This window comes from Pisolithus orientalis (genome assembly GCF_024613125.1).
Source record: "Pisolithus orientalis strain OTSU chromosome Unknown F5J12scaffold_19, whole genome shotgun sequence".
NCBI lineage: Eukaryota > Fungi > Basidiomycota > Agaricomycetes > Boletales > Pisolithaceae > Pisolithus > Pisolithus orientalis.
This window is the reverse complement of record NW_026260800.1, coordinates 489311-515625: the sequence shown is the minus strand read 5'-3', so window position 1 is coordinate 515625 and position 26315 is coordinate 489311. Positions and strand designations below refer to the sequence as shown.

Here is a 26315-nt window from a genome sequence, read left to right as displayed (position 1 = left end):
CAAATGCACACCATAATACTAAGTGGGATGCAGATAAAAGTATAATATGAAAGACAGAATATACAACAGTCTACATCTCTGTATCAATGACTAGTCTCCAATCATCTGTAGTCACATGAACTCAACCATTCTGTATCCACTATTAGTTTCCAAACATCTGTATACTGCTGCTGAGCTCTTTGTTGATTCCCACCATTGCTTTGTGTCCTCATCTGTTTTCTGCAAATGTTTGTCTTCCCTTTGCAAGTGTTTGCAGGGGTGCTTGTGTGAAAAGTTGCTTGTTGAAGTCTCTTAAAAGGTGGATTGTATCCTCTTAAGAGGAGGCTGAAATTAAGACTATAAAGAAGGTCTCAGGCTTCTGTGGTAAGAAGACTGAGGTGCATGAGGAAAAACTAACTGCCTAAGTGCAAAGAATTATTATGTAAGCTTGTACACTGTAAGCAGATAAACATAGGGGACACATGTTCCAACATGTCCCACCCTTGGCCATGTGACAATGCCACATATGTGTTAAATGGTGTCAGCTGCCCAGTAGGTGGCATGCTGATGTTGATGACACAGTGTTCCAGGGTCTGCACTTGTGCACAATAATCCATAAAAGCATAGGCAGGTGTTATCAGCAACTGCAATCAGGATATTGTTGATTGCTTGCCAATTCCTGTTGTGATGGTGAATGTTCTACAGATAGGTGTCACTGGCAGTACCCCTGCATGCAATCCTGGTAGAGTCTTGGCCTTGGTATGCTTCATCTTTACAAGCACATACAAAGGTGGGTATTGTTGATGCACATTAATTATATTTCTTACACTGGTAATATCTTACATAAGCACAGTCATTTTGGCACATTGTTTTTTCCTTTGTGCACCTCAATCTTCTCCCAATAGAAGCCTGAGGTGAGGTTCCTTTATTATGAGTTACAGTTATCTTACTGAAGCTATTTAGTATCTTCTCTTATTAGGTTAGCCCTGCTCAGCTCTAACCACTGCAGTTTTAATTCCAGTTGCTCACTAGTTCTACAAGGTTGTACTAAACAATGTCAAATCCAACTCCATCTATCCTGGTTGGTCCTCAGACAGGTCCTTCTACTGCTACAGTCACTACTCTGTTGTCATCTAGTGAGGTTGCTGCTCCCTTGAGTCAGCTCTATGATATTCCATTGCTTGCAGATGATGGAGGAAACTTTCAAATGTGGAAGTTTCATGTACAGAAAGTTCTTAAGATTTGAGGCCTGTGGGAGGTGGTTGGTGGCTCAGTCATGAAGGCTCCTGATGCTGCCACTCACCCAGATGAGCATGTGGAGTGGATGATGAAAGATAGGGAAGCCAGTGCACAGATTACCCTGACACTCAAGGATGAGCCTCTGAGTGGGGTCATGTATGCAAAAACTGTTGTAGACCTGGAAGCACCTTAGCGAATGGTATGAGGGCAAAGGGAAACAGACAATTGCCTACCTCATTGGAGAACTTTTTCATGGAACCTTTGTTGACGATAGCTCAATGGAGACTCAGCTAAATGCAATGTGACAGAAGGTGCTCATACTGAACTCACTTGGACAGACTCTTGATGAGTCACTGGTTGCAATTGTGATGGTGATCTCCTTACCTGCTTCATACTCAGTCCTTCAAACCATTCTCATGTCAACAAATGACAAGTTGACTGTGGACTCTGTAATCTCACAAGTCCTCATAGAGGAGAGGACATGCCAGGGCTTGCAGGGTCACTCAGCCCTCACAACCAGAACTGGTGTGAACTCAAAGTCCAAACATGATAACCCCTAACCCTAGCCCTAAACCATGAGTGTATGAAATAAGGTACTTACTCTTGGCTTTCTATTGATCCATGAATCAAGTGATTTGGATAGGAATTGATAGAATAGCAGCCATTTGAAAATGACATGTCATGCAGACAGTTTTTTGACTTAAAGTTTTGATTATATATATTGACCCTGGCATGCTGTTATATTGTTACATACATCCATCAAGGGTTCTATTATGTTACCTTTATGTAATGAGTATGATCCAGCATATATAAACCCCACCACCCTCTGCTCATTATCTCATCATCACCATCAAGTCCATTTCCACCTCTCTCAAAGACAAAACATCATCTCTCTTGCCTCTCTTGGCCTGTCCACTAGGAAGATTGCCTCACAGACTGGTCTAGGGAAGTCTACAGTATCCCAGGTTATTCAGGAAATCCAACCAGAGAGGTCTAGGCTTCATGGTGGTTGCCCTTCCAAGCTTTCCTCTACCAACAAGAGAGCTATTGTTCAGCAAATCCTTACTGGCAAGGCCAAAAATGCTGTTCAAGCCACTCATTTCATCAACTCTATTGTTGATAGTCCTGTTTCTTCTCAGACAGTGAGAAACACCCTCAAAGAAAAAGAAGCCTCATTGAAGGCTGTGGTGAAGAAGAGAAAGCCATTGCTTTCTACTGGTCACAAGAAGAAGAGGTTAGCCTTTGCTCTTAAGTATCAGCATTGGACTGTGGAGGACTGGAAGAGAGTTATATGGTCAGATGAGACCAAAATCAACAGGATTTGGTCAGATGGACAAGAGTATGTGTGGAAAAAGAAGGGTGAAGGGCTTATTTCCAGAGAGGTCAAAGGTACAGTCATGTTTGGAGGAGGTTCACTCATGGTTTGGGGATATATAGGGTAGAATGTTGTTGGGGTCTTGAGTGAGGTTGAGGGATGGATGGATGCTGAACAGTATGTGGCCATTTTGCAGGAAGGGTTGCTTCAAAGCATGAAGGAATCTGGAATTCCAGAAGATAACATTATCTTTCAACAACATAATGACCCCAAGCATACCTCTAGAAGAGCCCAGAAATGGTTTGAAGAGCAGGATATCAAGCTTCTAGACTGGCCTGCACTCTCTCAGGTTATGAGAGTGCTCCTACAGGAGTTCATCAATTATGGGAAAGGGTGGTAGTGGAGTAGGGGAAGATTTCTGTGGAAGAGTGTCAAAAATGGATAGAAAGCATGCCTAGAAGGGTTGAAGCAGTTATCAAGGCCAAAGGAGCAAGCTCATACCAAGTACTAGATAGTTGGATTTTTATACAGTCAAAAAACTGTCTGCATGACATATTGGGGCTTGTAGGTGCTGAGTTACCCTGTGGTAGCTGTACAAAATATGAATATGGTGTCCATGTGACCATTGACAGATTTTGAATGCATCACTGGTATGTTTGTCAATTTAAATGTATTTTCAGCAACAGAAATAAGGTCATCAAGCCATTTTATCAGGAGCATGACCTCAGGATCTGCTTGTGAAGCAAGCTGTGTGATATACAACTCAAGCATGTCTGCAACTGCTTCAAGCCCCTGACCCTGCTCTTGGAAGGTAATTGGACCATTGTTTTGTTGTCCTAGACAAATTTCCAGTTGACAGCTAACTGCACCAGCTTCACCAAAGTCTTCAATCTCATCTGGCAAGACTGAAAAGGCATCAAAGCCATCTGACTGGTGCCAGTTGTAGGGTCAACAAGCAGAATGGGGGCTGGGAGATTTACAAGGTGGAGCTGAAGATGACCAATGTTGGCTCTTGTCTGGTCATCCATGTGTCAGAAACACAGTACACAACTTTTTTTGGTCTGGTGATATTGATGTAGCATAATACAGTACTTCATAAGTTGACAGCTGTCAGACCTTCAGACAGGCAGTTACCTATTTCACCCTATTTAACATGGTCCATTCAGCCCTGTGCTATTTAACATGCAAATTAACCACATTAACAGCTGTTAATTTGCATGTGCTAATTTACACCCCCCTGCTTCACCATACCCTATAGAAGAGTGGGAGAACATTGAGGATGATTACATTATGAACCTTTATGAGAGCTTGCCAGATCATGTTCAGGTGTTGTCAGAGGCCAAGGGTGCCCACACTAGATATTAGGACATTTTGTTGCTTCATCTGCTTGTTTTCATTCAATACAACATGATTGTTTTAAGTCGTCTGACATCAAAAAATGAATTGCACAGCACTTTTTGAGAAATCCATGTAACAGAACTAAACATCTTGTTGTTCTATATTTATATACTATTGCATCTTCTGCAGGGTTTTAGCTCTTGAACAAGCCCCTTATCTTGTAATGGCATGCAGTTGATGAGGAGGAGCCAGTCAGGGAAAAGATTATGTCATGCTGTGCATTTCCATTTTGAGTCACTGTAAGGTTAAGGTTCACATATAAATTAGTACACAGTTTGAAGGTTTTCTCTTGGATTGTATGCAAATATTATATCCCAAGCTTGGTACTACATTTAGGACTGTCCTAAATACTGATTGCTGCATTGTGTTAGTGCACTGCACTGTGCAACTAATAATATCCTGTTCCGCCAATCCGAAGTGGTGAAAGTCACGTGCGCGGCCCTTTCCGAATATGGGGTACATTTATGTGAGATCAGATTCAGTCGACGAGACTTTTGTTAAGAAGACACGACCATCGACAACCAAGTTGGACACCCCGCCGGTGACTTCGATATCGTAGACGATCAGCCCAAACTATCGTTGAACAATACACCGGTCATAACAATTAGAAAACGCGCTGTTCACAACCTAGTCTTGGAGCAACCAGTTGTACTCGGCGAGGTGACAGTCACTACCGCGTAAGCACACGCCGTCGTTTGTAGATTAATTGTTGTGCCATTCTGATCATGCTTGCAGTCGACAGAATGACCGCAGCAAAATCCAAGATATTGAAAGAGCATTCGAAAAGCGCAGCTGTGTCCACCCCTCACACTCGTTCACAGGAACTGGCTGCCCAGGAACTCCCACCCGTCCTTAACGGGAGGAAGAACAAGAAGAAGAAAGGAAAGGGAAAGGAACCTGCAGTACCAACCCTTCATCCAGCATTTGCTGACCCAAGCTCTTACGATGACGACGAGATCCCCAGTCTGGAGGAGGCTGACTCTCCAACTTCCCCTAGGACGGGTTTTTCGCCTGTACTTGAATCCGTGCATGTCTCCGCGACAACCATCGCTCGCTCGGGCAACGGAATAACAACGCAAGTGCAGACGGGGCTACTGGCGGCCGATTTACATGGCAATCACGCGGAGATACCGAGCAATGGATACGCGGGAGGGAAACGACCACATACGATGCCACACATCCCACTTCCAAAAACCACTGGTCCGACTGGTCCAGGGATGGTGGATGAAGAGTACTGGTCGTCGTTTCCTCCCCATATCAAAACTTTTGTGAGCGTGTTTCACGACTGGTAACTTAGAAAGCACGCTGATGGCGTTCATCAAGGCGCAGACAATGTACAACATCGCGCAACAGATGGTTCAATCAGATTCCTATATGAAGGCCACAGGTGCTGCGACGATGGCCACCGAGGGACTACCAGGCTTCTCCCCGGACGCACACCCTCCACTGCCATTTGATCCGTCCATTTTCTCTGATCCCGCATTCACATTGTCTGTCGAGCAAGCAGCAGTACTAGCACTAAGTGCAGCCCCACTACCGGCAGGACAGTCTCCCCGCGGACCGCACCCACAGTCGAATGTTGTGCTGTTAAACGAGTTTGGAGACGGTGAGCACAGAGTGGCAGAAGACGACTATTACAGTGAGGATGACATCGAAGGCAAATATGAGGGCGAGGGGGACCTGGACGGGTTTGAGTTCCATGCAAGTGGCATGGTCCCGCACCCACCAAATATGCCCGATGCTGTTGCACAAGTTGTTCTGAGTTACGGAGAGCACGTAACCCGTGGCCGTGCAGCAGCCCAGTCGACGCTAGTGGCAAGCAGTGATGAGAGTGTTGAGCCAGTTGTTACTGCTACTAGTGTATTGGATGATAGTTCGGCCGGCCGTAAGGGAAAGAAGAAGAAAGGGAACAAAGATGGGACCGATGCCCCGGCCGGGGTCCCGACGGCACCCGTGCCGAACACTGTAGAAGCGCGATCGGCACCGCCGGCACCGGGGCTGTCGCCGGAAAAGCCCACGGCGGGACTGGAATCGCCTCAGTCTCCCACCGCGAACAACGCCATGCCTGCTACAAGAAAAGAAAATCTGCCTGCAAATCCCCCGCCGAGCTCGCGTGCACAGGGAAAACAGCCAATGGCCTATGCGCCCTCCACGGCAGCGACAACGGCCACCGCTCCGCCCAACGGACAGCAGACAAGGACGGCCAGAGCAGCATCAAAGGCTCCGATGTCCGCTCATAACTACAATAACCACTCGCATCATCATCCCTCGCCTCCATCGTCCAATGCATCTGCGACTAACAAATCGCGGTCAAATACCGCTTCGGGCTCAAACAAGAACTCTCAGAATAACAAGATCTGGAGTACGAGCTCAACGGAGGAACGCGAACGGATCAAGGAGTTCTGGCTCGGTCTAGGAGAAGACGAGCGTCGAAACCTCGTCAAGATCGAGAAAGATACTGTCCTCAAGAAAATGAAGGAGCAGCAGAAACACAGCTGCAGCTGTGCGGTCTGTGGTAGAAAGCGGTCTGTACCTGTTTCCTTTGCAGTATATGATCTTCCAAAGAAAATTTACTGACACACATGATTTTGTGGTTCTATATACACTACGTCGCTCGATCGGCTTCCCTGCCACGTTAATCGCGTTGTATGGTCTGTATTCAGGCACGCGATCGAAGAAGAACTCGAGGTACTGTATGATGCTTATTACGAGGAGCTGGAACGGTACGCAAATCATCAACAGCGTTATGTCTCCTCAGGTGGTACTATACCACCGCCACCTGGACCTGGACCATTCCCAGGCAGCGTCGAACTAGACAAGAACGGCGTCGTCATTGGACACCCCCAGACCAAATCTCCTCGTAATCCACCTCGGACAAATAATAGGGCGACACCTCTCACAAACGGCCGGAAGCCTCCAAAGGCGGAAAGCGAATTCGAAGATGACGAAGGGGATGAGGAAGAGTTCGAGGAAGAAGACGGATACGATGAGGAGGATGACGAAGAAGAGGAGGAGGATGACGAGGGTGTGGAGGACGAGGATGATATCAAACCACGGGATCGACGTAATGCCGGTACTCGCGGGCGACGACCGGTAAACGGAACCAAGTCAAATGGTCGAGATGGACTGTTCAATCTAGGGAGCAGTCTAACCGTTACAGGTATGCATCGAGTTAATCTTCATCCGGGTTCTCGTCTTACCCCTTTTGTCTTAGGGCCGAATAATATTCTTACAGTCGCCGACGATCTCTTGAAGAACGACGGCCAGAAATTTCTTGAAATGATGGAGCAGCTGGCCGAACGTCGCATGCAGCGGGAAGAGGAGGCAGCTGCTGACCTAGAGGACGATAGCGATGAAGAGGACGAGGATGACGATGAAGAGGACGAGGACGAAGATGAGGATGATGACGAAGATGACGAGGAGGTCAGTTTTTATGTTCGTCGCGTTTGCGATCACGACCGGGAATACTTATCACACTTGGTAGGTGATGACGGAGGAGCAGAAGATGGAGGAGGGGAAGCGAATGTTTTCTATGTTCGCGGCTCGCATGTTCGAACAGCGGGTGCTTCAGGCGTACCGGGAGAAGGTGGCGCAGGAGCGCCAGCACCAACTCCTTCTTGAGCTGGAGGCTGAAGACCAGCTCACAAAGGAACGGGAGGCGAAGAAGCAATCGCAGAACCAGAAGAAGAAAGACAAGCGGAAGTAAGTCCGCCGTACACGATCTTTCTGAGGCGTTGATGCTGAGCTATGTAGGCAGCAGAAGCTGGCAAAGGAAGAGGAGCGTGCGGCTAAGGCTGCCGAAAAGGCAGCTGAGGAAGCTGCTTTGAAAGCTAAACAACTCGTTCAGGAGGAAGAGCAGCGTAGGAAACGCGAAGAGGAGAGAGCCCGTCGCGAGGCCGTACGCAAAGCTGCTGAGGAAGAGAGACAGCGGAAGGAAGAAGAACGACGGAAACGCATAGCTGAGGAAAGAGAACGTGAAGCTGAACGAGAACGGAGGCGCAAAGAAAAGGAGGAGAAAGCTAAACGTGAGAGGGAGGAAAAGGAGCGGAAGGCTAGGGAGGAGCGAGAAGCTAAAGCTGCTGCCGAGAGGGCTGCCCGTGAGGCTACCAAGAAAGAACAGCAAGAGAGAGAAGAGCGGGAGAAGAAGTTGGCGAAGGAACGAGAGGAAAAAGCGGAGAAGGAGCGTGCCGCTCAGCAACAGCGTGCTGCCGCCAAAAACTCCAGACAGCCTACTTCGCCGCGCCCTTCAAGTTCTGCGCAACGTTCGCAAAGCACGAACGGTGCCGCAAAGAAAATCCTTACAAAGCCAACGCCTTCGCCTTCTTCTGTACCTACGCCGGCACCTGTTAGTACCACGCCCAACAACGTTCGTACACAGCCGCAACGGCCACTGCCAACCTTATCCCAGCCTAATATGCCCGTTGTGCAGACTACTCCAAACCCGTTCCCTTCACCTTCTACTCCATTGTATCCCCCTGGAACTAGTATGGTCACTCAAGCAGTCAACACTCCTCGTTTGCCTTATGCACCGCCACCGTTCGGCGTCTTCGGACCTGGTCCATCCATGCAGCCAGCTTCTCTAGCGCCATCTGCCCTTTCGAGGAGCTTTGGATCTCCGTCTCCCTTTGATCCCTCTTTTAGCCGCCCTCTTACTAGTGCGCCTCTCGCAACCTCTTCCAAGGCAATACAGAACCCGCTCTCGTCTCCAACACTACTGGCGCCTGGATCCTCTCGCCGTACGTCGATACCCGAACCGGGGCCCGGTCCAGTTGCAAGGCCCCTTTCCATCTCTCCGCTGACCCCAGGTCCCATTTCCCCTCTGGGTCCAATTGCACCTCCGGCGCCAATCGCTAGGCCAACTGGGGAAGCCTCCGGTTCCAGTTCAGGCTCTCCTATCCGTCGCACTCCAAGCCCCAAGGTGCTTGGGTCTTCTGCGCTCGCTGCAGATGACGACGAAGTCGTGCCCCCTCCTGCAAGACGTGTCCCGCCCGGCGCTGTGGGGCAATCGTGGGGCAACAGCACCAGCCCACGAACTATCATGGGAGAACCGAGGGGACCTTGGGGCAATCCGACATCCGCTGCTTTCCCTACTCGCCCGCCCATCGGAGGCTCGTTGTGGGGAGGGATGAATGCCAACTCTGAATGGCCACAAGCTCCAGCGACATCTTTCTTCAATTCCTTCGTTAACAATCATACTAATTCCTCCCATTCGCCTCATTCTGGCAATTGACATTCACTTAATGATCAAGTGTAGCAACACACATAGTTAACTTTCACTCCCGTGAGACACTCTTTTCCGATCCTGCTTTTCGTATTGTGTTATCTCGACACGGGGAGATTTGATATGTTTCGAGTAACAAGCAGAAAATACACTAAAAGATTTGGAAAATCACGTCGCTGATCCATCTATCCGTAAGTTTAATACCAAAGCCCTCTAGGCGCTCCTCGACGCACAGGAAGAAGGCATGTGACCTTGCTAGTCGCGAAGGTTTACACACAAAAGACACATCAAACACGGCCGAAAGTGTGCCGGAAAGGAATTCGCAACTCGAATGCCTGCGAAAGAGTATGAATGTCTATGCAAGCGTTATAAAGGTCTGCAGTATGCCGGAAATTGTACAGGACTTTGGCCGTGATAAGTTTCATGCTGGGTGGTAGATGACATGACTGGTGAATGGTACGAGATATCGTTATATAGATGGGCAGAGAACGGCGTACAAGCAGTCGTCGATGATGTCGTCGACGATACCCAAGCGATAAAACATAGCAACGGGTTGTGCGTAACGTTGGAGACGGTCTGCGAATGCGTCGACACCCATCCTTCGCCACAGCTTACTATGCAAGACCACTTGTGATAAGCCGTAATGGATCTCGGGTCCTTCAAACCCAGGTACCTACGGGAACCCGTTCCACGAACTCACGAAGTGAGCTAGTGCAAACAACCTAAGTCTAGGGGTACACCTCAAAAGTGTACTCCTGTCGTATAAACTCATAACTGACGGCACCACCGTCGCTGACTCCAGCGACGCCGACATACGAGCGGCGCACGCCACTGTCCATAAGATTATGCACACACCCAACTATGTGCTTCCAACTAGTCTGCAGGACGTTCTGCAGCGTGATGAGTGGAAAACTCCAACCAAACATGCCAACCCCAAAGGCGCCCCACGCACGTGACCGGAGCTCCCGGTCCGGTATGATCGGTGATCATGAGTCTACAGACCTGTCCTGATGGGGTCAAGGAATAAGTGGTTCGTGCGAGGAGATATCTCTACAACAGCTTGCTGTATGCTGCTGGTGCTATTCTACTCCGTATGGCCTTAATGACATACAATGGCAGCGCGCTCACAGCAACAATGACTGCCACCTTCCAGGCAAATCGAGTAGACACCACAAACTCGAGATCTGGAAAAAAAATGCGTTCGATGAGATGGCTGGCTGAAGGCGCGAAGTGTATTGGCTCACCGAAGTATTCCGGCAGGAATGCAATACTAATAACATAAAGGAACAATGTGACCACCTCCGCGATAACCATGTACGTGTGCCTATGGAATCGCCAACATTTAAGGGAGGAGACTCTGAATCCGCTCGGGATTCCACCTACCATGTCGTTATCTCTAGACCAACCATGATAAGTTCGTTAAGAATGAGAGCGGTAAATGATATCGCGACGATATTCAGGAGTTCGTTTTCAAACAGAACTAGAGACATGATCATGATCGCAGCGCCTACTGGAGAAGTGAGAATTGCATTTAGAGACTATATCTCCTAACTGACCTTGGTACACACTGATCATCAGCCACTGGAAAAAGGTCTTGAAAGATAGCGACCGCCCCTTGAATGTACAAACCGGATGAGCAAGCACCGCTTCTTCCGACACAAGAACCATACCTTTGTCAGCTCCTTGTAAAGTTCCGGGTATATTAGGGCAATATCCTCATTGACATCTTGATCCAATACCAACGAAAACACGGGTGCCATAGTATAGACAGTTGCATACCCCATCATCAACCACCCCTGATATAAAGCTATAGGTGCGAAATAGAAAATCGCTGAGAACACGGCTTGCATCACGGAGATGATCAGGCCCCGATGGATGACGAACTGCGCGAGTTTGGCAGAACGTCGATAGGAGTTGCGGCCATGCCACATGAGGAGCTTCGCAAGATAACTGAATTGTGTGACGGAGAAATCGGCAGCAAGGGAGGCCTGTTTTCCTTCCTTACCAACAATGCCAACACCTGCATTGAAGGATCAGTTGAAGTTTCTCAACCGCAATTTATCATCCGATCACATACCGACGTCTGCTGCTTGAATCATGCTCACGTCGTTACCACCGTCCCCGATACAGCACACTCTCTTCTTTGTGTACTGACGGATCAAGCGAGCTACATCTGCTTTCTGCGTAGGAGAGCAACGACATGCCACGACTGCGGAAAGTTTCGTAGCAATTTCGATGAATTCGTTCTTGTAGGAGTTCAGGCACAACTAGGCGCGTGGAATGGTATCAGTACAATGATGAATTTGGCCAAGTAGGCCATACCCATACCTGTAGAGATTCGCCATCGATAACTAGACAGCAGTCCAATTTTGACTGCAAGAACTCCAACTGGTCACGAACCTGATCGCTCGTCTTCACTACCGGAATTATTGACAAATCTGCACGTGATCGAAAGAGAAGAATAGACACCTACGTTTTGCAACTTCATGGATATATTGGTTCCGCGCCACCAGTTTGGTAGATATGGCGATACATCTGGCAGTCTCGATTTTGTCTCCGGTTAACATCCATATCTTGATCCCAGCATTCCTCAGCAGTTCCAAAGTCGATTTGACCTCGTCTTGCAGTTTGTCTTCAACACCCGTAAGTCCCAGTAACTCGAGCTCCCTTTCCAGATACTCAGCAACCACGGCTGCCATTGCCTCATTTCGACCGTCCAGCCTAACGCTGGCTTCGTGATGGCGTTGTTTGAATGCGGCATAATTCTGTGGCGTCAGTCGCTTCCGGGCAACAACGAGCGTCCTTAGGCCTTCTCTTGCCATGTTACCAGTTTCCTCCTCGAGCCAGTCGTTCCTTTGAACGATGCGTGCCATTACGACGTCTGCGCCCTTCTGCAAAAAGAGTAACTCTCCTGACTGGGTCTCGCGCACGACAATTCCCATGCGCTTTGATTCGGATGTGAAAGGGAAGAGCTCCAAGATATCGTAGGATAGGCGGGTTCCAGTGGGCGTCTGCAATTCCATGCGAGTTCGATCGCGAAAGACAAGCGTAAGGCCAACTGACTCAGTCCATTTCACGATTGCAACCTCATCTGGAGAAGATGCCTGGTAGGTAAGGCTCCCATCGTCGTTAGAAACCGGAGTCACCTGATATGGGGTCAGAATCAAAGCCCTTCTGATGAAACGCAAGCAACATACGTTGTGACAGAGTGCAAGGCTTAAGACAACGTCACGCAATCTTGATGACATATCCCGTCGACCACGTGTCGCAAGTTGGGCTCCGGTCGCGATGGAAGGTTGCCTACCTAGCGGGATATATTAGCTCCGGACAATCCAGCCCCGACATGAAACGGGGTTTACCGTGCTCAGCACCAAAGGCGGTTGCGAGTTGATGCGCAACTTCATCCATGGAATCAAACCCATACGACATTGTTCCCATGTGTAGTTTCTTCATCTCCATTTCTGTCACCCGAAGTAAGATTGGCCTATCGAGATGCACTTCAAAGATGCTTACCATTTTGAGTCAGCGTCCCTGTCTTGTCGCTCAATAGATATTCTATTCGGCCGAGTTCTTCGGGAAGTGTACTCGTCCTCACGATCGTGTTCGGGATATCCGGATCAGTCATGATTTGGTTCGCATACACTGTCTTTCCCATGTCAAGGTTGACTCGTAAGCTGTGACGCAAGGTAACGTGGTACATGGGTGCTCGCGTTGACTACCAGAAGACCGAAAGCTTACCTTATGGGAATGATGGAGGAGAAAAGAATCAAAAACCGGAACACATAGATGTACCATAAGCCACGGAATCCATTCAGTGCGACGAGGACGACCGACAATGCGAATGTTACAGCACATAGAATCTAGAACAACTCGTCAGCTTTGACAACTAGTCCACTCAGACAATAGAATCGCTCACCTTGGCAAGTTTGTTGATTTCTAAATCCAATAGGCCAACTTTCGTCTCTGGATGGCTCGTGTTCATTACGGCCCTCGTCTCTGACCCAGTGTATACGACAAACCCTACGGCACTCCCGGCAGCAAGCACTGTATTTGACCAGACGACATTCTCCGCCGTCAATGGCTCCACCGTGGGCGCTGCGGTGTGTGACAGTGCTGGTGAAGAATCATGAGGTGAGGGGGGTAACGTGCCGTTTACTGTGAGTGTGCCGATAAACGTATGGAGATCCTTGATCGGGACATCGGCTGGATGATCAATTCGTCAGAAAACAAGCCAAGGAGAAGGAAAACAACCAGTTTCCTAAACCGACGTGCGTCGATTAAATAAAAAACTTACCGTAAATCTCGCCGTCTAGCATCATCAATTCTTTGTCGCTCCCCAGTTTCTGCGTAGTAGGAGCTGCAACACGCAACTTCCAGTCTGTCTCTCCATCCAACTGGTCCGTGCGAATGAAGCAAGTACCAGAAGGGTCTGAGGTACGCAGCAGCACCATATCAGCAGGGACACGTTGGTTCTTTTCTAGAATCACGAGATCACCGAGACGAAGGCTCGATGAAGGAACAGAGCGCGTGTGGGGACCAGAATCAGGAGTGTGTGACAAAGGGGGAACGAGTATGAGGTATTTCTGAGAGTTAGCCTCGCGATCCCGGAGGTGGCGTTTGTAGTCGTCGTATGCTTCTTTTCCCATTGTGACACACAACACGAAGGCAAGAGGAGCAACGTATGTGAAGATGAAGCCTGAATGAATATATTGATACTGAGTGAGTTAGCTGCACATATACTCAAAGAACGCACCAATCTTGAGCGCGGGTATGAATTGGGAGAGGGCGACAAGAAGGAAATAGAGGTTGAAGAAGAACTTGAATTGCTCATACAACACGAAGGGGAAGAATGTGAATAGGTTGTACTTTTGGTTGCGGACCATGTTAGGTGGGAAATGTGACTGAAACCTGTCTACAAACAGGGGTAAGTAGAGCGGAAGAGCTTTCGGTTGGTCACTTACCTCCAGGACGGAATGGAATAGTACGAGACTTGTCCTGTCGACTTCGCGACTTGGATAGTGTGGACGAACGCTGTTAGGTCTCCATGGGCACACATATGCCAGACTCGAACGAGGGGACGCACCCGAGACACCTGCAACTGCTTCATCTGCGTGGATTCTTCCACATCTTCCTCGTTTATGTCTCCATCCGCGTGCCTCTCGACATTCCCCAATAACGTTGCCTCCTCGTCAGATTCATCCGGGTACTGCTCTCTCATTTTTCCTTTCCCCTTATTCCTTCCTGTAATGAGACTCTTGCCGGCTGACCGAACGACGGCTGCCCTCAGGACGTTTGAATGCATTCTGCCCTCCGTTGACTCTGAATTGGTATCTTGGTGGTGATCGTGGCTGGACGAGGAGACGGGTGCAAAGGTACGAAGTGGGATGTCAGGTCCAGGCACGGACATGTAGACCCCTTCGATAGGACGAAAGCCACCAAATATCCTCCCAAGCTATAACCTGAACTATTCCGGTGCTTTTCGTGCGGGCGTTTGAGGAACGTTGGATAGCTAGGGAAACTTGTGTACAGCGGATAGCAGTGATATGTAATGCGTGAGGAGCCAAATAGCCGGTGCTAGCTTCTGTTATTGTGGGAGTCAAGACTTGTCTACTACCGGTCTTTCGATACTCTTCACTACAAGTACATACGACCAGAATGCGTTGGCTTACTGCAAGTTGTCGGACCTGTGGGTCCGCTTTTTGTTTGGCGGCGGATAATTATTGTTGCTGCGGACTCCACCCTCATGCTCGCTGCTTCCAGTAAAACAACCGCTGACCGTGTCTCTTGGAGCCTTGTCGTAGGCCAGCGCTCGCGCTCTATAAATACCTTCCCACTGGTTTCCCTGAGGTCTTAGTATCGACTCCATCACCCACGTCCCCGATGTCCAGTACTTTGACTTACACTCCTATCGAAGAAATCCCCAAGGTACTCTTCTGTGGAAGTGGTTCCTCGCCGATCTACTTACCATGTGATTAGATCAGGGATGACCTCCGCACTACTTTCAAGACGGGCGTAACTCGTTCACTTGAGTGGCGCAAGCGCCAACTTTACCAAGTTGCTCGACTGGCCCAGAATGAAGTGGAGGCCATCTGCGATGCGATGGCTCGCGACTTCGCTAAACCCCGTTTCGAGGTAATGGTGGCAGAGCTTGCTGCAGTCGTTCAGCGTGCCCTCAAGAGCGCAGAGAGCCTCGAGGAGTGGATCAAGCCCGAACATCCTGATGTCCCGGATTTCCAGAAGAGCTGGAAACCAACGTGCGAACCGTATAATAGTTGTTGACATGTGTAATCTCATTAGCTGCCCACAGAATATATAAAGTTCCTAAGGGCACTGTGTTGATTATCTCGTGCGTTTTCTGACCATGTGGCAGGCTTCTGCATGTCTGTTGACATTTCCCTTCGCAATCTAGACCGTGGAATTATCCTGTGATTCTTACTTTGCAACCCCTTATCGGAGCTATCTCCGCTGGGTGCTGCGCAATTTTGAAGCCATCCGAGGCTGTACCTCACTTTTCGAAACTCCTCGCAGAGCTTCTCCCCAAGTATCTCGATACGTCTACTTACCGTGTCATTAATGGTGCGGTTCCTGAGACGACGAAGATACTCGAACTGCAATGGGACCATATCTTCTACACTGGCAACGGGAGGGTCGCGCGTATTGTGGCGAGTGCAGCTGCCAAGCATTTGACACCATGCTCGTTAGAACTCGGAGGTAAAAGTCCGGTTGTCGTGGATGCCACGTACGACATGGAACTTGCTGCCAAGCGTATCTTGTGGGGCAAGTGTAATAATGCAGGCCAGGCAAGTGGTGATCGTTGATTCCTCCACGTGGGCGTTCAACTGGTATAACACACCCATAGATCTGCGTCTCTCCAGATTATATCCTCGTTCCCAGGCACAAACAAGATGAACTCATTAAAGGATTTGAAAAAGCTTACAAGGCTTTCTTCCCTGAAGGAGCTCTTGACGATGCAAACTACGGGAGCATCGTAAATGACCTCCATTTCCAGCGCCTGAGCGCACTGCTTGACCGCTCGCAGGGAGAGAAAGTAGGTGGAGTTTTCGGGGGTAGGAGAGATCCGGCGAGACGGCGATTCGAGCCTGTTATCGTCAAAGGCGTGGACGAAAACGATTCGTTGTTAGAAGAGTAAGAAAAACACGTCGAGGGTGAAGCATTTCTAACCCATTCCTCAGGGAAATATTCGGACCTATACTCCCCTTCATTGCTGTTGACTCGCTGGACGAAGCGATTGATTTCATCAACGCGAGGTGAGCACTAGACCAAGTCAACTCAGCTTTAGCTGACGTCTCATTGTAAGACCTCATCCTCTGGTTTTATATGCGTTCACAGAAGATCCTGCCGTTAAAGAAAGACGTGCGTTTGGTGTCTCGTATACTGTCGACTGTTCTGACAAATGTGTAATCTATTTCTCGATGCACAGTTATTAATGAGACTCAGAGCGGTGGTATTGCTTTTAACGACACTTTCCAACACCTCGCTGGTATGAGTACATGCCAGGCTTATTGTTTTCTACGGACACTCACGGTATTAACCATCTAGTTGGGGAGTTACCATTTTCGGGTGTCGGGGAGTCCGGATGTGCGTTCTCTCTTCCATCACCTTCACGCACTGATCATTCACATGTATTACGTCTATTCATTTTGCAGACGGTTACCAGTTCTTACGATACTCATTTGATGCTTTCACCCATATGCGAAGCTCCGTTGATATCCCTAGAAGGTGAGCCGGCATATTGCTTTTCTTAAGCCTTGTATATTAAGCAAACCGTCCTACGTTCTCATTGTGTTCGACAGTGAGGAGCGCAACCTAAGTTTACGATACCCGCCGTACAAGACCGAAGCATACCAAATGTTGGGTGGAGCCTTGAACACGCCTATACCTGAGTAACGTGATAGTGGTGGGGGTCACTTAGCGCTGGCGCCTTTAGTTCCGTCGAAACTTGGGGCTGTTTCCTGTTGCCTGGGAGTATAGTCGAGGAATTGTGTAGGCAGAAGTTAGATGTACATATGTATGTACAATTGAAGTTAGTGCATGATTTCCTGATTGTGCATCAGTTTGGACCACTTCCCATGTTGGTTAGTTTGCATATTGCACAATGCATACTGAGTTGGGCTGGATTATGTGATCACCAAAGAAACACAAAAAGAATGCCAGCCAATCAGTGGTCACCATTTGAGTGAATGTAACCCCTTGTCAGGGCCTGTCAGGGTCTTGCTTGCTAAGCACTCATTTCAGGCATTTTGCAGATGCTACTCCTAATGTCGCTTATGTAATGACAAGTTAACCTGGGTCCTGAGTGGTACTGCTGTGGCAGGGATTAGTCTGCTATGGACGACGACGGCGACCTTGCAAGGTTGTGGATTTTCTGTCGACCTCCTCACAAAACTCAACCATATTTTCAGGGCTATCACTTTGAGTCTGATAGAACATGGGTCTTCTCTGAATTATGATGATCACTCTCACGATGGTGCAGAGTTGCAGTTCCAACAAGACCTGCAGCGCGCTATAGAAGCTTCAAGGTCAGAATCAAGTACACCTGGACAACCTTCGAACGTTTCTGGTAGTAATCAAGCGAAAGTAAACGCCACAGCACCTTCACTTCAAACGCAGACTGGAACCTCAACGTCAGCTCCACCGAGCTCCTTTCTCACCGATCGCGCGCAGTTGGAAAGGGAACGGCTGGCCCGATTGAAACGACTACGTAGCGAGGAAAACAAAGACTCCTCGCCAAATAAGAGGCAAAATCTATTGACTTCGCAAACGCGTACTGACGAACGAATACATACCCCAACTACTTCTTCTGCTAGCTCTTCCAAAGCAAGTATTGCAGTCAATAACCAGGACGCCACTACGAACGTGAAGCCTGTGGTCAACACAAACCCCGTAATCGATCAACTATTCTGGGATGGCGAGCTTCGCCCTACCGCCAACTTACACTCCATGCCTAGACAAGATGGTAAACCGACATTTCGACTCACAGAAGTCCTCGGCCCTGTAAGTGATGCTGATCGACCCATCCCCTGTTTGTGTAAAGAGGTGCAAATCTTGACTGTCTTTAAGAAATCACAAATCACTTTTGCCATCATTTCGTCCTACTGTAATTCAGTATCGTGGATTTACGAGTTCTTCGAGCCTCGCACACCTGTCATCATAGTGGCTCAACCAGACTCGACGGGTCAGGCTGGCATTAAGAACATACTACCTAATTGGGTGATGACGGTGCCATTCTTGCGCAACGGGTACGGATGCCAGCATATGAAGGTACGTTTTCTCCGACTTCGTAAATTGTCATTTTGGTTCAAACAGCCCGACGACAATGGGTGCACTCTCTTGTAGTTCATGCTGGTAAATGGTTTCGTTTGAGCACTTGCGTATGTGTCATCATGGTCAATCTGTCAGATTTTCTACGAAACCGGTCGACTGCGCGTCGTCATCTCCACAGCGAACTTGGTAGATTACGACTGGCGCGATATAGAGAACGTGAATGAACTTTTCCGTTACACTGCACAAGTCGTATCTAATACCTCCGTCCTATTTTAGGCTGTCTGGCTCCAAGACGTTTCACTCCGTGCAAAACCCATTCCCCAGGATCACAAAGTCATAGATGACTTTCCTTCTATCATGCAACACGTCCTGCGTGCTGTAAACGTTCGCGACGCTCTAACCAATATGTTAACACACGAGGTTGGTCTTTTCTTATCACAACCGGTATACCTCGCCACTTATATTGGCTAGCATCCCAACCTCCCTCTTCAAGCCATCAGCGACCTACGCTCGAAATGGGATTGGTCCAAGGTCAAGGTCAAGTTGATCCCCTCGATTGCGGGGAAACATGAGGGCTGGCCTAAGGTTGTGCAGTCAGGACATCCGAGGTTAATGAAAGCCATCCGAGATTTCGGGCTTCGAACGGGACAAGGTAAGGCAGCTAAAGAGCTCATGATCGAATGTCAGGTAGGTAGTCGTGACGTGTTTGTGCGTTGGGCGACTTCATGTCCCGGCGCTTGCAGGGCTCCTCCATCGGAAATTACTCCACGCAGTGGTTGAACGAATTCTACTGGTCCGCGCGTGGCGAGTCCGCTGAGGACTGGCTAGTTGAAACCAAGGCGAGCCGGGCCAAACTTTCGTGGCCGCCGATAAAGATATTGTTCCCGAGTCTACGCACGGTAAAGGAGACCGTCCTTCGCGAACCTGTATGTGATCCTACACCATCGGACTGATCCATGATGCTAATATTATTTAGGGTGGTGGCACGATGTTCTGTCGAACCAATCAGTGGGAAGGGACAAGGTTTCCTCGAGAACTTTTCCACGACTCGAATAGTCTCGGTGGCAAGGTGCTAATGCACACCAAGGTTTGAGACTTTTGACTTACTCCATGGTAGACTACATTATTTAATTCCTCTCTAGATGATCGTTGGCACTTTTCGCCAAAGGTCGACACCGTTCTCACTTCCATCTTCGTCGTCAGCGGCTACATCCTCGAAAGGTAAAGGGAAGAGCAGTACCGAACCGATCACCATATCAGATAGCGAGACTGAAAGCGAGTCGGAGGACGATCGTGCTGGTGCGCATGCTGCGGCATCCTCGCCAAAGGAACCTATAGGATGGGCATATGTTGGATCACATAATTTTACGCCATCTGCTTGGGGAACATTATCGGGATCAGGGTTCAATCCGGTTTTGAACGTGCGATTTCTAGTCCTGTCCTTTCTTTTAGATATGGCCGTTGATCGTGTTATATGGATCCCACAGAACGTCAATTACGAGCTGGGAATACTATTCCCGCTGTATAACGAGCAAGAGGTGGAGAGGGTGTCATGTTTCAAGCGTCCGCCGAGAAAATATGTTCTTGGCCAGGATCGACCATGGGTTAGTTGTTTACTGAAACGTCCTTTCGCGTACCATACTCAAGTCACATTTCAGATTCAGGAAGAGTCTGGCATATTTATGAGCGGATAATTGATCCGAATGAGCCTAACGCGAGTTCAATGCTGACATTCACAAAATTCATGTACCGAGCTCGACTTGCGTGGCGCCGGTAGTACTTGACATCACATTTGCCCAGAAACTCGTGTAAGAACTGGTCCTCGAAGCGCAAATAGAATGTGTGATAAAACATCCGCAAAAAAGAGAGAATTAGCAGGGAGTTAAAATATGCATACAAGGATGAGGTGGAGATAGAGATAGTTAAAAAAAGGGTAGGGAATGGAGAGAAAGATGAAAAATACGAATCATGTAGCGCAATAATGTAGGGTAACAAAACGACGATCGTCATAAAGAAGAGAAGAGAGACTGGCAATGAGGCGAGTTTAAGAGATGTCCGTACGTCCTTGGGAGAAGATTCATGCATCCAGATCCGTTTCCGCTGCCATAGGATTATCTCTCTCGAACTTTTTCTTCATTGCACTCACTGTGAACACACAAGTCTTTGAGAATCGACGCAGAAACGGGTGGAGGCGCAATGTGGAAGACGAACCTTCCCTTGATATCTGACCAGAGTTGAGCCAGCCGCTGGGAAAGGCTGCTACGATCTACGAGACACAGGTGAGTAACAAGGAATGGATCCACTGAGAGAAGTATTCACTCACTCGTTGATAAAGCACCTTCCTTAAACCTTGTTCGCTGACTTGGTGTCCACTAGCTTCCAATTCGCTGTAGACGATGATAACCCAGATAAGCTATTGGTGACAGGAGACGCGCGTATGTCCACATACCTCTTCTCGTTGTCCAACCGACAACATTCATTACTGAGCATGACGAGCTGCCATATTATCGACCTCATCTGTTCGGTGAGTCTGTACTTCTTCGCAGGTGGATGAGCGTCCCGCGTGGATTCTTTGCCAGTTCCCGGCGCGTTCTCGAGTTCGTTGCCTTCAGTACCACTAGCCGCACCCCCGTCTTCGTGCGGGGCCGTATCGGTCACACTTGGGGTAGATGCACCCCCTGCCTCTGGTTCGGCAGTCTTCGTCTTCTCGTGCCGTCGGTCTGAGAGCAAGGCCGGGAGAGGTCAGCATGAGTGCCCGGAAAGGAGTAACTCCAAAGATGAAAATGCTCACACCATGCAGCGACGCTCTTCTCCCACTCCTCCTGTGCCTTTGGAAAGCCCTCTTTAGTGAGCTGAGCGAGTTGCTCAAGTAGCTCGTCCTGCCTCGCCGTCAGGAGACTATAGTGATCTGGGAACACCATTCGCTTGATGAGTTTCTATGAGAGATGTCAGGATCGACTATATGTTAGGAGTAATGCAAAGACTGACCATCATCGTGAAGCGATTATATGGGAAGAGGTTGGGCATGAGGTTGAAGAAGTCGTCGTCATACTCCCCGAGATGGATAGCCTTTAGAGCGACGTCGGCAAGTATGGGTTTGAGACCCGGCGGGAACTTCCCGCGGACACTCCAGTCCTCTGGTACAGCGTGAGAAAGACTGCACTGCAGGGTGGTGCAGGTGACAGACCTTTGGCGATGAAATCCTTGAGACCTTCGAGCGAAGCTTGTAGTTCGGGGTGGAATTCGGGCTAACGAGGAAGGATGATGTTGAACGTCATGACAAGGGTAGAGTGAAGGAATTACGGACGATGTCAATCACTTTGCGTTTCCTGCCGCCATCGTCGATGACAGTGTAGCTCTTCGGTCGCTTTTCAACCTTAGTGTCACCCAGAACGCTGATAGGACGGTCCTTTGTCCCGTCCTCATGTTTGCTGGGACCCGCCTCCGATACGGGAGGTTTCTTCGACTTGGGTTTCTTAGGTGACCGGCTACAGGGGTAAGTAATGAATGAGCCTGGTGGATATGACGAAAGCCAGCCACGCACCTATCCCTCATCAGTGCGACCTCGCCGCTCGAGACGTAGAACCCCTGTTGCTTTGTCTGAGCAAAGTGCGTTCGGTTGTCGATGTTGAGTTCCGAGTCGTCGATGAAAGGGTCGGTGACGTCGTAATATTCTGATGCGATATGCTTCTTCTACAAATGCGGTCGGTCAGGTGGATTCGTCAAAAGGAAAACAGCGCCAACCTTCTTCTTAGCTTTGGGACGGTCTGCTCCCTCATCTTCGCTGTCTGAAGTATCTTGTGCTTGAGCTTGTGTCTGTGGTGGAGGAGAGGAGGGTCGTTGGCCACTGGCTTTGGCCAAGTTTCCGATGTTGACATCATAGTGTTCGGGTCCGCCTAAGTTGACCTGGAGACGGATTGTCTGGAGCAGTGGTTGTCTTGGTGGAGGGGGCGTTGGGGAGCGGGAGCGTGGCTTGGAGGTTTTGGTCGACTTTGGTTTTGTGGAGCCTGTGCCCGCAGCAGAAACAGGTGCTGATTGGGAAGAAGTTTTAATTCTTTTGGAGGGCGGTGGCTTGTCGGGGTCGCTGACGACTCTGCGAGGGTCAGGGCCGCCGTCGGTGACGGGTTCGACGGAATTGTCGCGACTGCTGAGGGAGATAACATCCTTTGGGGCAGAGATAGGCCCGTTGTTGTGTAGCGCTGGCGGGGGAGGTTCTAAAAATTCGGAGGCTGATTTGCTGCGTGGGGACTGATTTACATCCGACATTTCGACGTCCTCAGGCATTACCGCTGACGACGACGACGAGTCAGTGTAGTACTTAATTACCAGAGAGCGTATCTGAGACGGGGGGGATTGGGGAGTTGTTGCGGTGGAGGTTGCCTAAAAAGGAACGTCTCAGGTGTCCGTCTCGCCATTTCTCAGCTCTCTGTCTGCCTCTTTTTACTTTTTTTTTCCACTCGGATATTTCGAACTTTGAACCTTTTGAATTTTGACATGTTGTTGGTTGGCGCGTCGCCCCCTCAGCACACTCTGCTCTGGCACAGCATTAGATAATCCTTTCCCATCGCTTCCAGATCGGCGTCGGCACTCGGCAGTCAGATCTCTTAGTAGGCTTGCCAGGATGTCTACCCTGGAATACGGTGGTGTGGCTCGCTTCTACACGGAGCTGGCAGAAATTCCAATCCCTACATCTGCTCAATTCGTCGCGAGCAATTCAACCACTGCAGGTACGGTACGATCCGTGATCTGATGCATAGTCTTCACGATCACCTCCCAAAGTCATTCGCGTCTCGTACTCGGTTCGCGACCATGAAAGGGACACCAAACGATCGATATCGAAAACCTTTACTTTGACCAGACCAGAATCTCAACCTGTCGATTGGACCCTTGTGTCTAGCACAGTCTACCAAGATGCATCTGACGTGCAAGCATCTGTTTTATCCCCTTCAAAGAAACGTCAGGCGATATTGCGCGAGATAGCTGAACCGAGTAACGGTGTGAAGAAACGATTTGTAGAAATATGGGCAGACTCGAGACTCGAGGCATCGCTCGAGGTCACCAAGCGGCACGGTCCATTCCATCCAGATGGTAACACTCTACCTACTCATATTCACACTTATGAACGGAAGACTTCTAGATTACTTCAAGTCGCTTTCTTTCTCTCCATCGGAAACTGCCCTACTCTACACTGCAGAGGCCAATCCAGAGTCGGTGGACAACCTTGGGGACGACCCATACCCCACCTTCCGCTTCAATCCTAACTTCGGAGAGGGACTTTATACCAAAAAGCGGCCTACTTTGTATATTTTTCGTTGGCGCGAACCCTCATCGGACGCTGCAAATTTCGAAGGGAGAGTTCCGAAGAAAGACTTGTCCTTGGTGTCCTTATCTCTTGTACAGTCTCCCGCTACCCCAGTGGTCTTTGGACAAGCTTCTTTCGCGACAGAAACACAGATCTTCGCAACGGGATACGAGCAAACAGCGGACGGGAGGATCCTCGGTATCAAATCCTGTTTCAACAGACCTTCGAGCATTTGGGAGCTTTCGTTGACCGACCAATCCAACGCCAACACTACATACTGTGCTGCCAACAAAATCGAGATACCTGGCAGATCTAACCGATCACCTCGTATCTTGTTCGACGGAGACAGGAAACCCTGTACTCTAGTATGGCTTTCCAACCCGACATTTGGACCCCACGCATCCACTGTTTCTCTGTACACGTATGATTTGGCGGAAAGATTACCCAGAGTTCTTTTAGAGCCGGATCAGGCGAATAACTTTCCTGGCTTGTACACGGATTACAGCCTCATAGATAGCCCGTTTATCAAGAAATCGGGTGAAGAAACGTATGTTGTTGCGCAATCACTTTGGCGCTCCCGCACGAAGGTCGTATCTGTAGCCCTTGATGGTGGGTATGTCTCCGACGAGACCAAGGCACTGGACGGTCAGGATGACAAACAATCCTTGTACAATTGGAGTCTTCTTTCAAGTGATGGAAATGGATCTGTGGTGTGCTCGAGGAGCACGCCGACTTCCCCTCCGCAGGTCGTTTTGCTTACCATAGAGAACGGCTCCTTTGCGAACATCCAAGTGCTCGACGAGCCTGTCTTCTCTGCCGAACGTAAGAGGACCTGTGCCCTTGCCCCAACAACTAGCTTGTACTGATACGTATTGCAGTACAGCAAGAGTTGGAGAAACTTACCCCTTGTGTTATACCCGTTCCGAACAGATACCCCACGGAGAGTGTGGTCATTCTCTCAAAGGAACCCCCAAAAGGTCAAAAACCTATATGTGTTACCGTCGTTCACGGAGGTCCACACGGTACAAGTACCACGGCATTCACCCCATCCGTCCTTGCACTCGCTCTGGATGGCTGTACGTCATTCTTTCACATTTCGTACTACATAGTCTGGAATCTCATGGTGGATATTATCAGACACGGTGTCGATGCCGAACTACACTGGTTCGATGGGGTTCGGGGAAAAGTATATCCAAGCTTTGCTAGGACGATGCGGGGAGCTCGATGTCGGAGACTGTATCGCGACAGTGAGAGAGCTCATTAAACTAGGAATTTCAGAAGAAGGTAGGCAAGTAGTAAGTGGCGGAAGTCACGGTGGATTTATTACTGCTCACTGTGAGTCTCCCGTATCATGCGTGTTTGTGTATTTTCTTGCTTACCACCCATACCTAATTCTCAGTAATCGGCCAATACCCCGATGTGTTTAGTGCTGCAGTCTTAAGAAACCCAGTGATATCCGTAGGAGAATTTCCCACTTCAGACATTCCAGATTGGGCGTATGGCGAGTTCGGGGTTGCCTTTGGTCCGCGCACACACATGAACCCTGGGACATTCGCTCAGCTATACAGTTCCTCCCCGATCGCCCATGTCGATAGGGTGCGCACGCCAGCGCTGCTCCTAATTGGCGAAGACGACCTCAGGGTGCCGACTAGTCAAGGGAAGGGATATTATCATGCTCTGAAGGGTCGCAACCAGGCTCCCGTGGAGATGTTCGTCTTTCCGAAGGAGTCCCACCCGCTCGATGGGGTCGAAGCTGCGCGGGTGTCAGTTGAGGCTACGCGGGATTGGTTTGCGAGGTTTTCCCGTTGAAAGGGAGGGGCTGGCTTGTGTGTAAGACCTGGGAGACGTGTACCAATAAATAGGGGTGTATTGACGGAAGTATTTCAGGGACAATCGTGTGATAAACGATGTAACCAAATACGGCCGAATATGAAGTCTCAGCCAAGCCCCGTCAGGCCCTTGATGGCATGCTTGATGAACGTGTGGGCTGTGTGAGTTGTTCCAGTACTTGCAGTGTGGACCATCACGGCAGACAAGTCCCTTTGCCATGGCACGTCTCATAACGGTCATACTACCAACTACAACCCAACCTGAATGCCTCGTCCACTACTTGGCAAGATACCCAAGTCGTCTGATGAAACCAGCGTGAGTGTTCCGGTTCATGGTTCAACGACGGCTCTCATAGTACCACGCTCATATCAGTCTCAGGCATCTTCTCACGGGAGCAAATCACCATCTCGGGATGTGAAACTCTTCACCAAAGGAAGAGCAGCGTTGAGGCGTTTCCTACATCTCCGCGATTCATCCGCACCCGCCAGTAGTATCATCACTAGCACCTCTACTCTTGCAAAAGGCGAGAGAACTTTCGGAACAGGACATGAGGTGTGTTTTGAACGTATAGTATACCTACGTCGAGCCGCCCTCATCTCGAAGGGTTGCACACACAGGTCACGAATGGAACACAACATATAGAGAACGACCTTGGTGCTGCAGCGGAAGGGTTTTCGGCCATGAGTGTCACACTTCGCTCCACCAAGATTGCAGTTGGCGCCGTAGACAACGCGAACACCGCCATG

General features: G+C 49.2%; 6 protein-coding genes across 6 annotated transcripts; 4 read left to right on the top strand and 2 right to left on the bottom strand.

Annotated features, from left to right (window-relative positions):
* The first annotated feature begins 4422 nt into the window (after positions 1-4422).
* On the top strand, positions 4423-9322 carry F5J12DRAFT_839508 (salt tolerance down-regulator-domain-containing protein). Its single transcript, XM_051746077.1, has 7 exons — positions 4423-4608; positions 4667-5199; positions 5255-6456; positions 6595-7091; positions 7146-7354; positions 7416-7633; positions 7685-9322. The coding sequence occupies exons 2-7, from the start codon at positions 4675-4677 to the stop codon at positions 9159-9161; spliced, it is 4128 nt and encodes a 1375-aa protein (XP_051598921.1). The 5' UTR covers positions 4423-4608; positions 4667-4674; the 3' UTR covers positions 9162-9322.
* A 582-nt stretch (positions 9323-9904) lies between these two features.
* Positions 9905-14750, bottom strand: F5J12DRAFT_839502 (uncharacterized protein). Its single transcript, XM_051746076.1, has 17 exons — positions 14236-14750; positions 14114-14183; positions 13906-14064; positions 13447-13848; positions 13069-13355; positions 12891-13012; positions 12666-12826; positions 12512-12613; positions 12350-12456; positions 11626-12298; positions 11481-11569; positions 11230-11419; positions 10823-11172; positions 10709-10766; positions 10536-10659; positions 10397-10476; positions 9905-10336 (listed from the first exon to the last, which is right to left on the bottom strand). Exons 1-17 carry the CDS (start codon positions 14557-14559, stop codon positions 10203-10205), a joined length of 3432 nt encoding a protein of 1143 aa, XP_051598920.1. The 5' UTR covers positions 14560-14750; the 3' UTR covers positions 9905-10202.
* Positions 14751-17231, top strand: F5J12DRAFT_921650 (aldehyde dehydrogenase). The gene is made up of 11 exons (XM_051749296.1): positions 14751-15077; positions 15129-15406; positions 15460-15498; positions 15562-15952; positions 16012-16298; positions 16346-16420; positions 16471-16526; positions 16594-16653; positions 16713-16751; positions 16820-16892; positions 16967-17231. The coding sequence occupies exons 1-11, from the start codon at positions 15033-15035 to the stop codon at positions 17058-17060; spliced, it is 1437 nt and encodes a 478-aa protein (XP_051598919.1). The 5' UTR covers positions 14751-15032; the 3' UTR covers positions 17061-17231.
* Positions 17232-17366: 135 nt separating this feature from the next.
* Positions 17367-20310, top strand: F5J12DRAFT_168844 (uncharacterized protein). Its single transcript, XM_051738216.1, has 12 exons — positions 17367-17526; positions 17576-18167; positions 18234-18434; positions 18510-18518; positions 18573-18653; positions 18714-18857; positions 18909-19124; positions 19181-19363; positions 19414-19524; positions 19580-19858; positions 19925-20041; positions 20096-20310. The coding sequence occupies exons 1-12, from the start codon at positions 17501-17503 to the stop codon at positions 20129-20131; spliced, it is 1995 nt and encodes a 664-aa protein (XP_051598918.1). The 5' UTR covers positions 17367-17500; the 3' UTR covers positions 20132-20310.
* Positions 20311-20364: 54 nt separating this feature from the next.
* Positions 20365-22948, bottom strand: F5J12DRAFT_168830 (uncharacterized protein). The gene is made up of 10 exons (XM_051738215.1): positions 22182-22948; positions 21982-22130; positions 21745-21925; positions 21625-21685; positions 21426-21574; positions 21229-21373; positions 20887-21157; positions 20761-20824; positions 20649-20703; positions 20365-20582 (listed from the first exon to the last, which is right to left on the bottom strand). Exons 1-10 carry the CDS (start codon positions 22719-22721, stop codon positions 20515-20517), a joined length of 1683 nt encoding a protein of 560 aa, XP_051598917.1. The 5' UTR covers positions 22722-22948; the 3' UTR covers positions 20365-20514.
* Positions 22931-25637, top strand: F5J12DRAFT_839469 (Alpha/Beta hydrolase protein). Its single transcript, XM_051746075.1, has 6 exons — positions 22931-23164; positions 23217-23525; positions 23575-24561; positions 24618-24815; positions 24877-25074; positions 25139-25637. Exons 1-6 carry the CDS (start codon positions 23059-23061, stop codon positions 25546-25548), a joined length of 2208 nt encoding a protein of 735 aa, XP_051598916.1. The 5' UTR covers positions 22931-23058; the 3' UTR covers positions 25549-25637.
* Positions 25638-26315: the final 678 nt, after the last annotated feature.

Bases quoted from the DNA above. Each gene is read 5' to 3' on its own strand.
- F5J12DRAFT_839508 (XM_051746077.1), top strand. From the start codon at position 4,675: ATGACCGCAGCAAAATCCAAGATATTGAAAGAGCATTCGAAAAGCGCA. The intron at 6,457-6,594 runs GTCTGTACCTGT...GTCTGTATTCAG, and splicing joins GCGGTCTGTGGTAGAAAGCG to GCACGCGATCGAAGAAGAAC. The intron at 7,355-7,415 runs GTCAGTTTTTAT...CACACTTGGTAG, and splicing joins ATGACGAAGATGACGAGGAG to GTGATGACGGAGGAGCAGAA.
- F5J12DRAFT_839502 (XM_051746076.1), bottom strand. From the start codon at position 14,559: ATGTCCGTGCCTGGACCTGACATCCCACTTCGTACCTTTGCACCCGTC. The intron at 13,013-13,068 runs GTGAGCGATTCT...GAGTTGTTCTAG, and splicing joins AAATCAACAAACTTGCCAAG to ATTCTATGTGCTGTAACATT. The intron at 12,299-12,349 runs GTATGTTGCTTG...ACCCCATATCAG, and splicing joins GCCTTGCACTCTGTCACAAC to GTGACTCCGGTTTCTAACGA.
- F5J12DRAFT_921650 (XM_051749296.1), top strand. From the start codon at position 15,033: ATGTCCAGTACTTTGACTTACACTCCTATCGAAGAAATCCCCAAG. The intron at 15,078-15,128 runs GTACTCTTCTGT...CCATGTGATTAG, and splicing joins CTATCGAAGAAATCCCCAAG to ATCAGGGATGACCTCCGCAC. The intron at 16,893-16,966 runs GTGAGCCGGCAT...TGTGTTCGACAG, and splicing joins TCCGTTGATATCCCTAGAAG to TGAGGAGCGCAACCTAAGTT.
- F5J12DRAFT_168844 (XM_051738216.1), top strand. From the start codon at position 17,501: ATGGACGACGACGGCGACCTTGCAAG. The intron at 18,168-18,233 runs GTAAGTGATGCT...ACTGTCTTTAAG, and splicing joins TCACAGAAGTCCTCGGCCCT to AAATCACAAATCACTTTTGC. The intron at 19,525-19,579 runs GTTTGAGACTTT...ATTCCTCTCTAG, and splicing joins AGGTGCTAATGCACACCAAG to ATGATCGTTGGCACTTTTCG.
- F5J12DRAFT_168830 (XM_051738215.1), bottom strand. From the start codon at position 22,721: ATGCCTGAGGACGTCGAAATGTCGGATGTAAATCAGTCCCCACGCAGC. The intron at 22,131-22,181 runs GTTGGCGCTGTT...CCGCATTTGTAG, and splicing joins GTCCCAAAGCTAAGAAGAAG to AAGAAGCATATCGCATCAGA. The intron at 20,825-20,886 runs GTATGTGGACAT...CATCGTCTACAG, and splicing joins CGGTTGGACAACGAGAAGAG to CGAATTGGAAGCTAGTGGAC.
- F5J12DRAFT_839469 (XM_051746075.1), top strand. From the start codon at position 23,059: ATGTCTACCCTGGAATACGGTGGTGTGGCTCGCTTCTACACGGAGCTG. The intron at 23,526-23,574 runs GTAACACTCTAC...GAAGACTTCTAG, and splicing joins CGGTCCATTCCATCCAGATG to ATTACTTCAAGTCGCTTTCT. The intron at 25,075-25,138 runs GTGAGTCTCCCG...CCTAATTCTCAG, and splicing joins TGGATTTATTACTGCTCACT to TAATCGGCCAATACCCCGAT.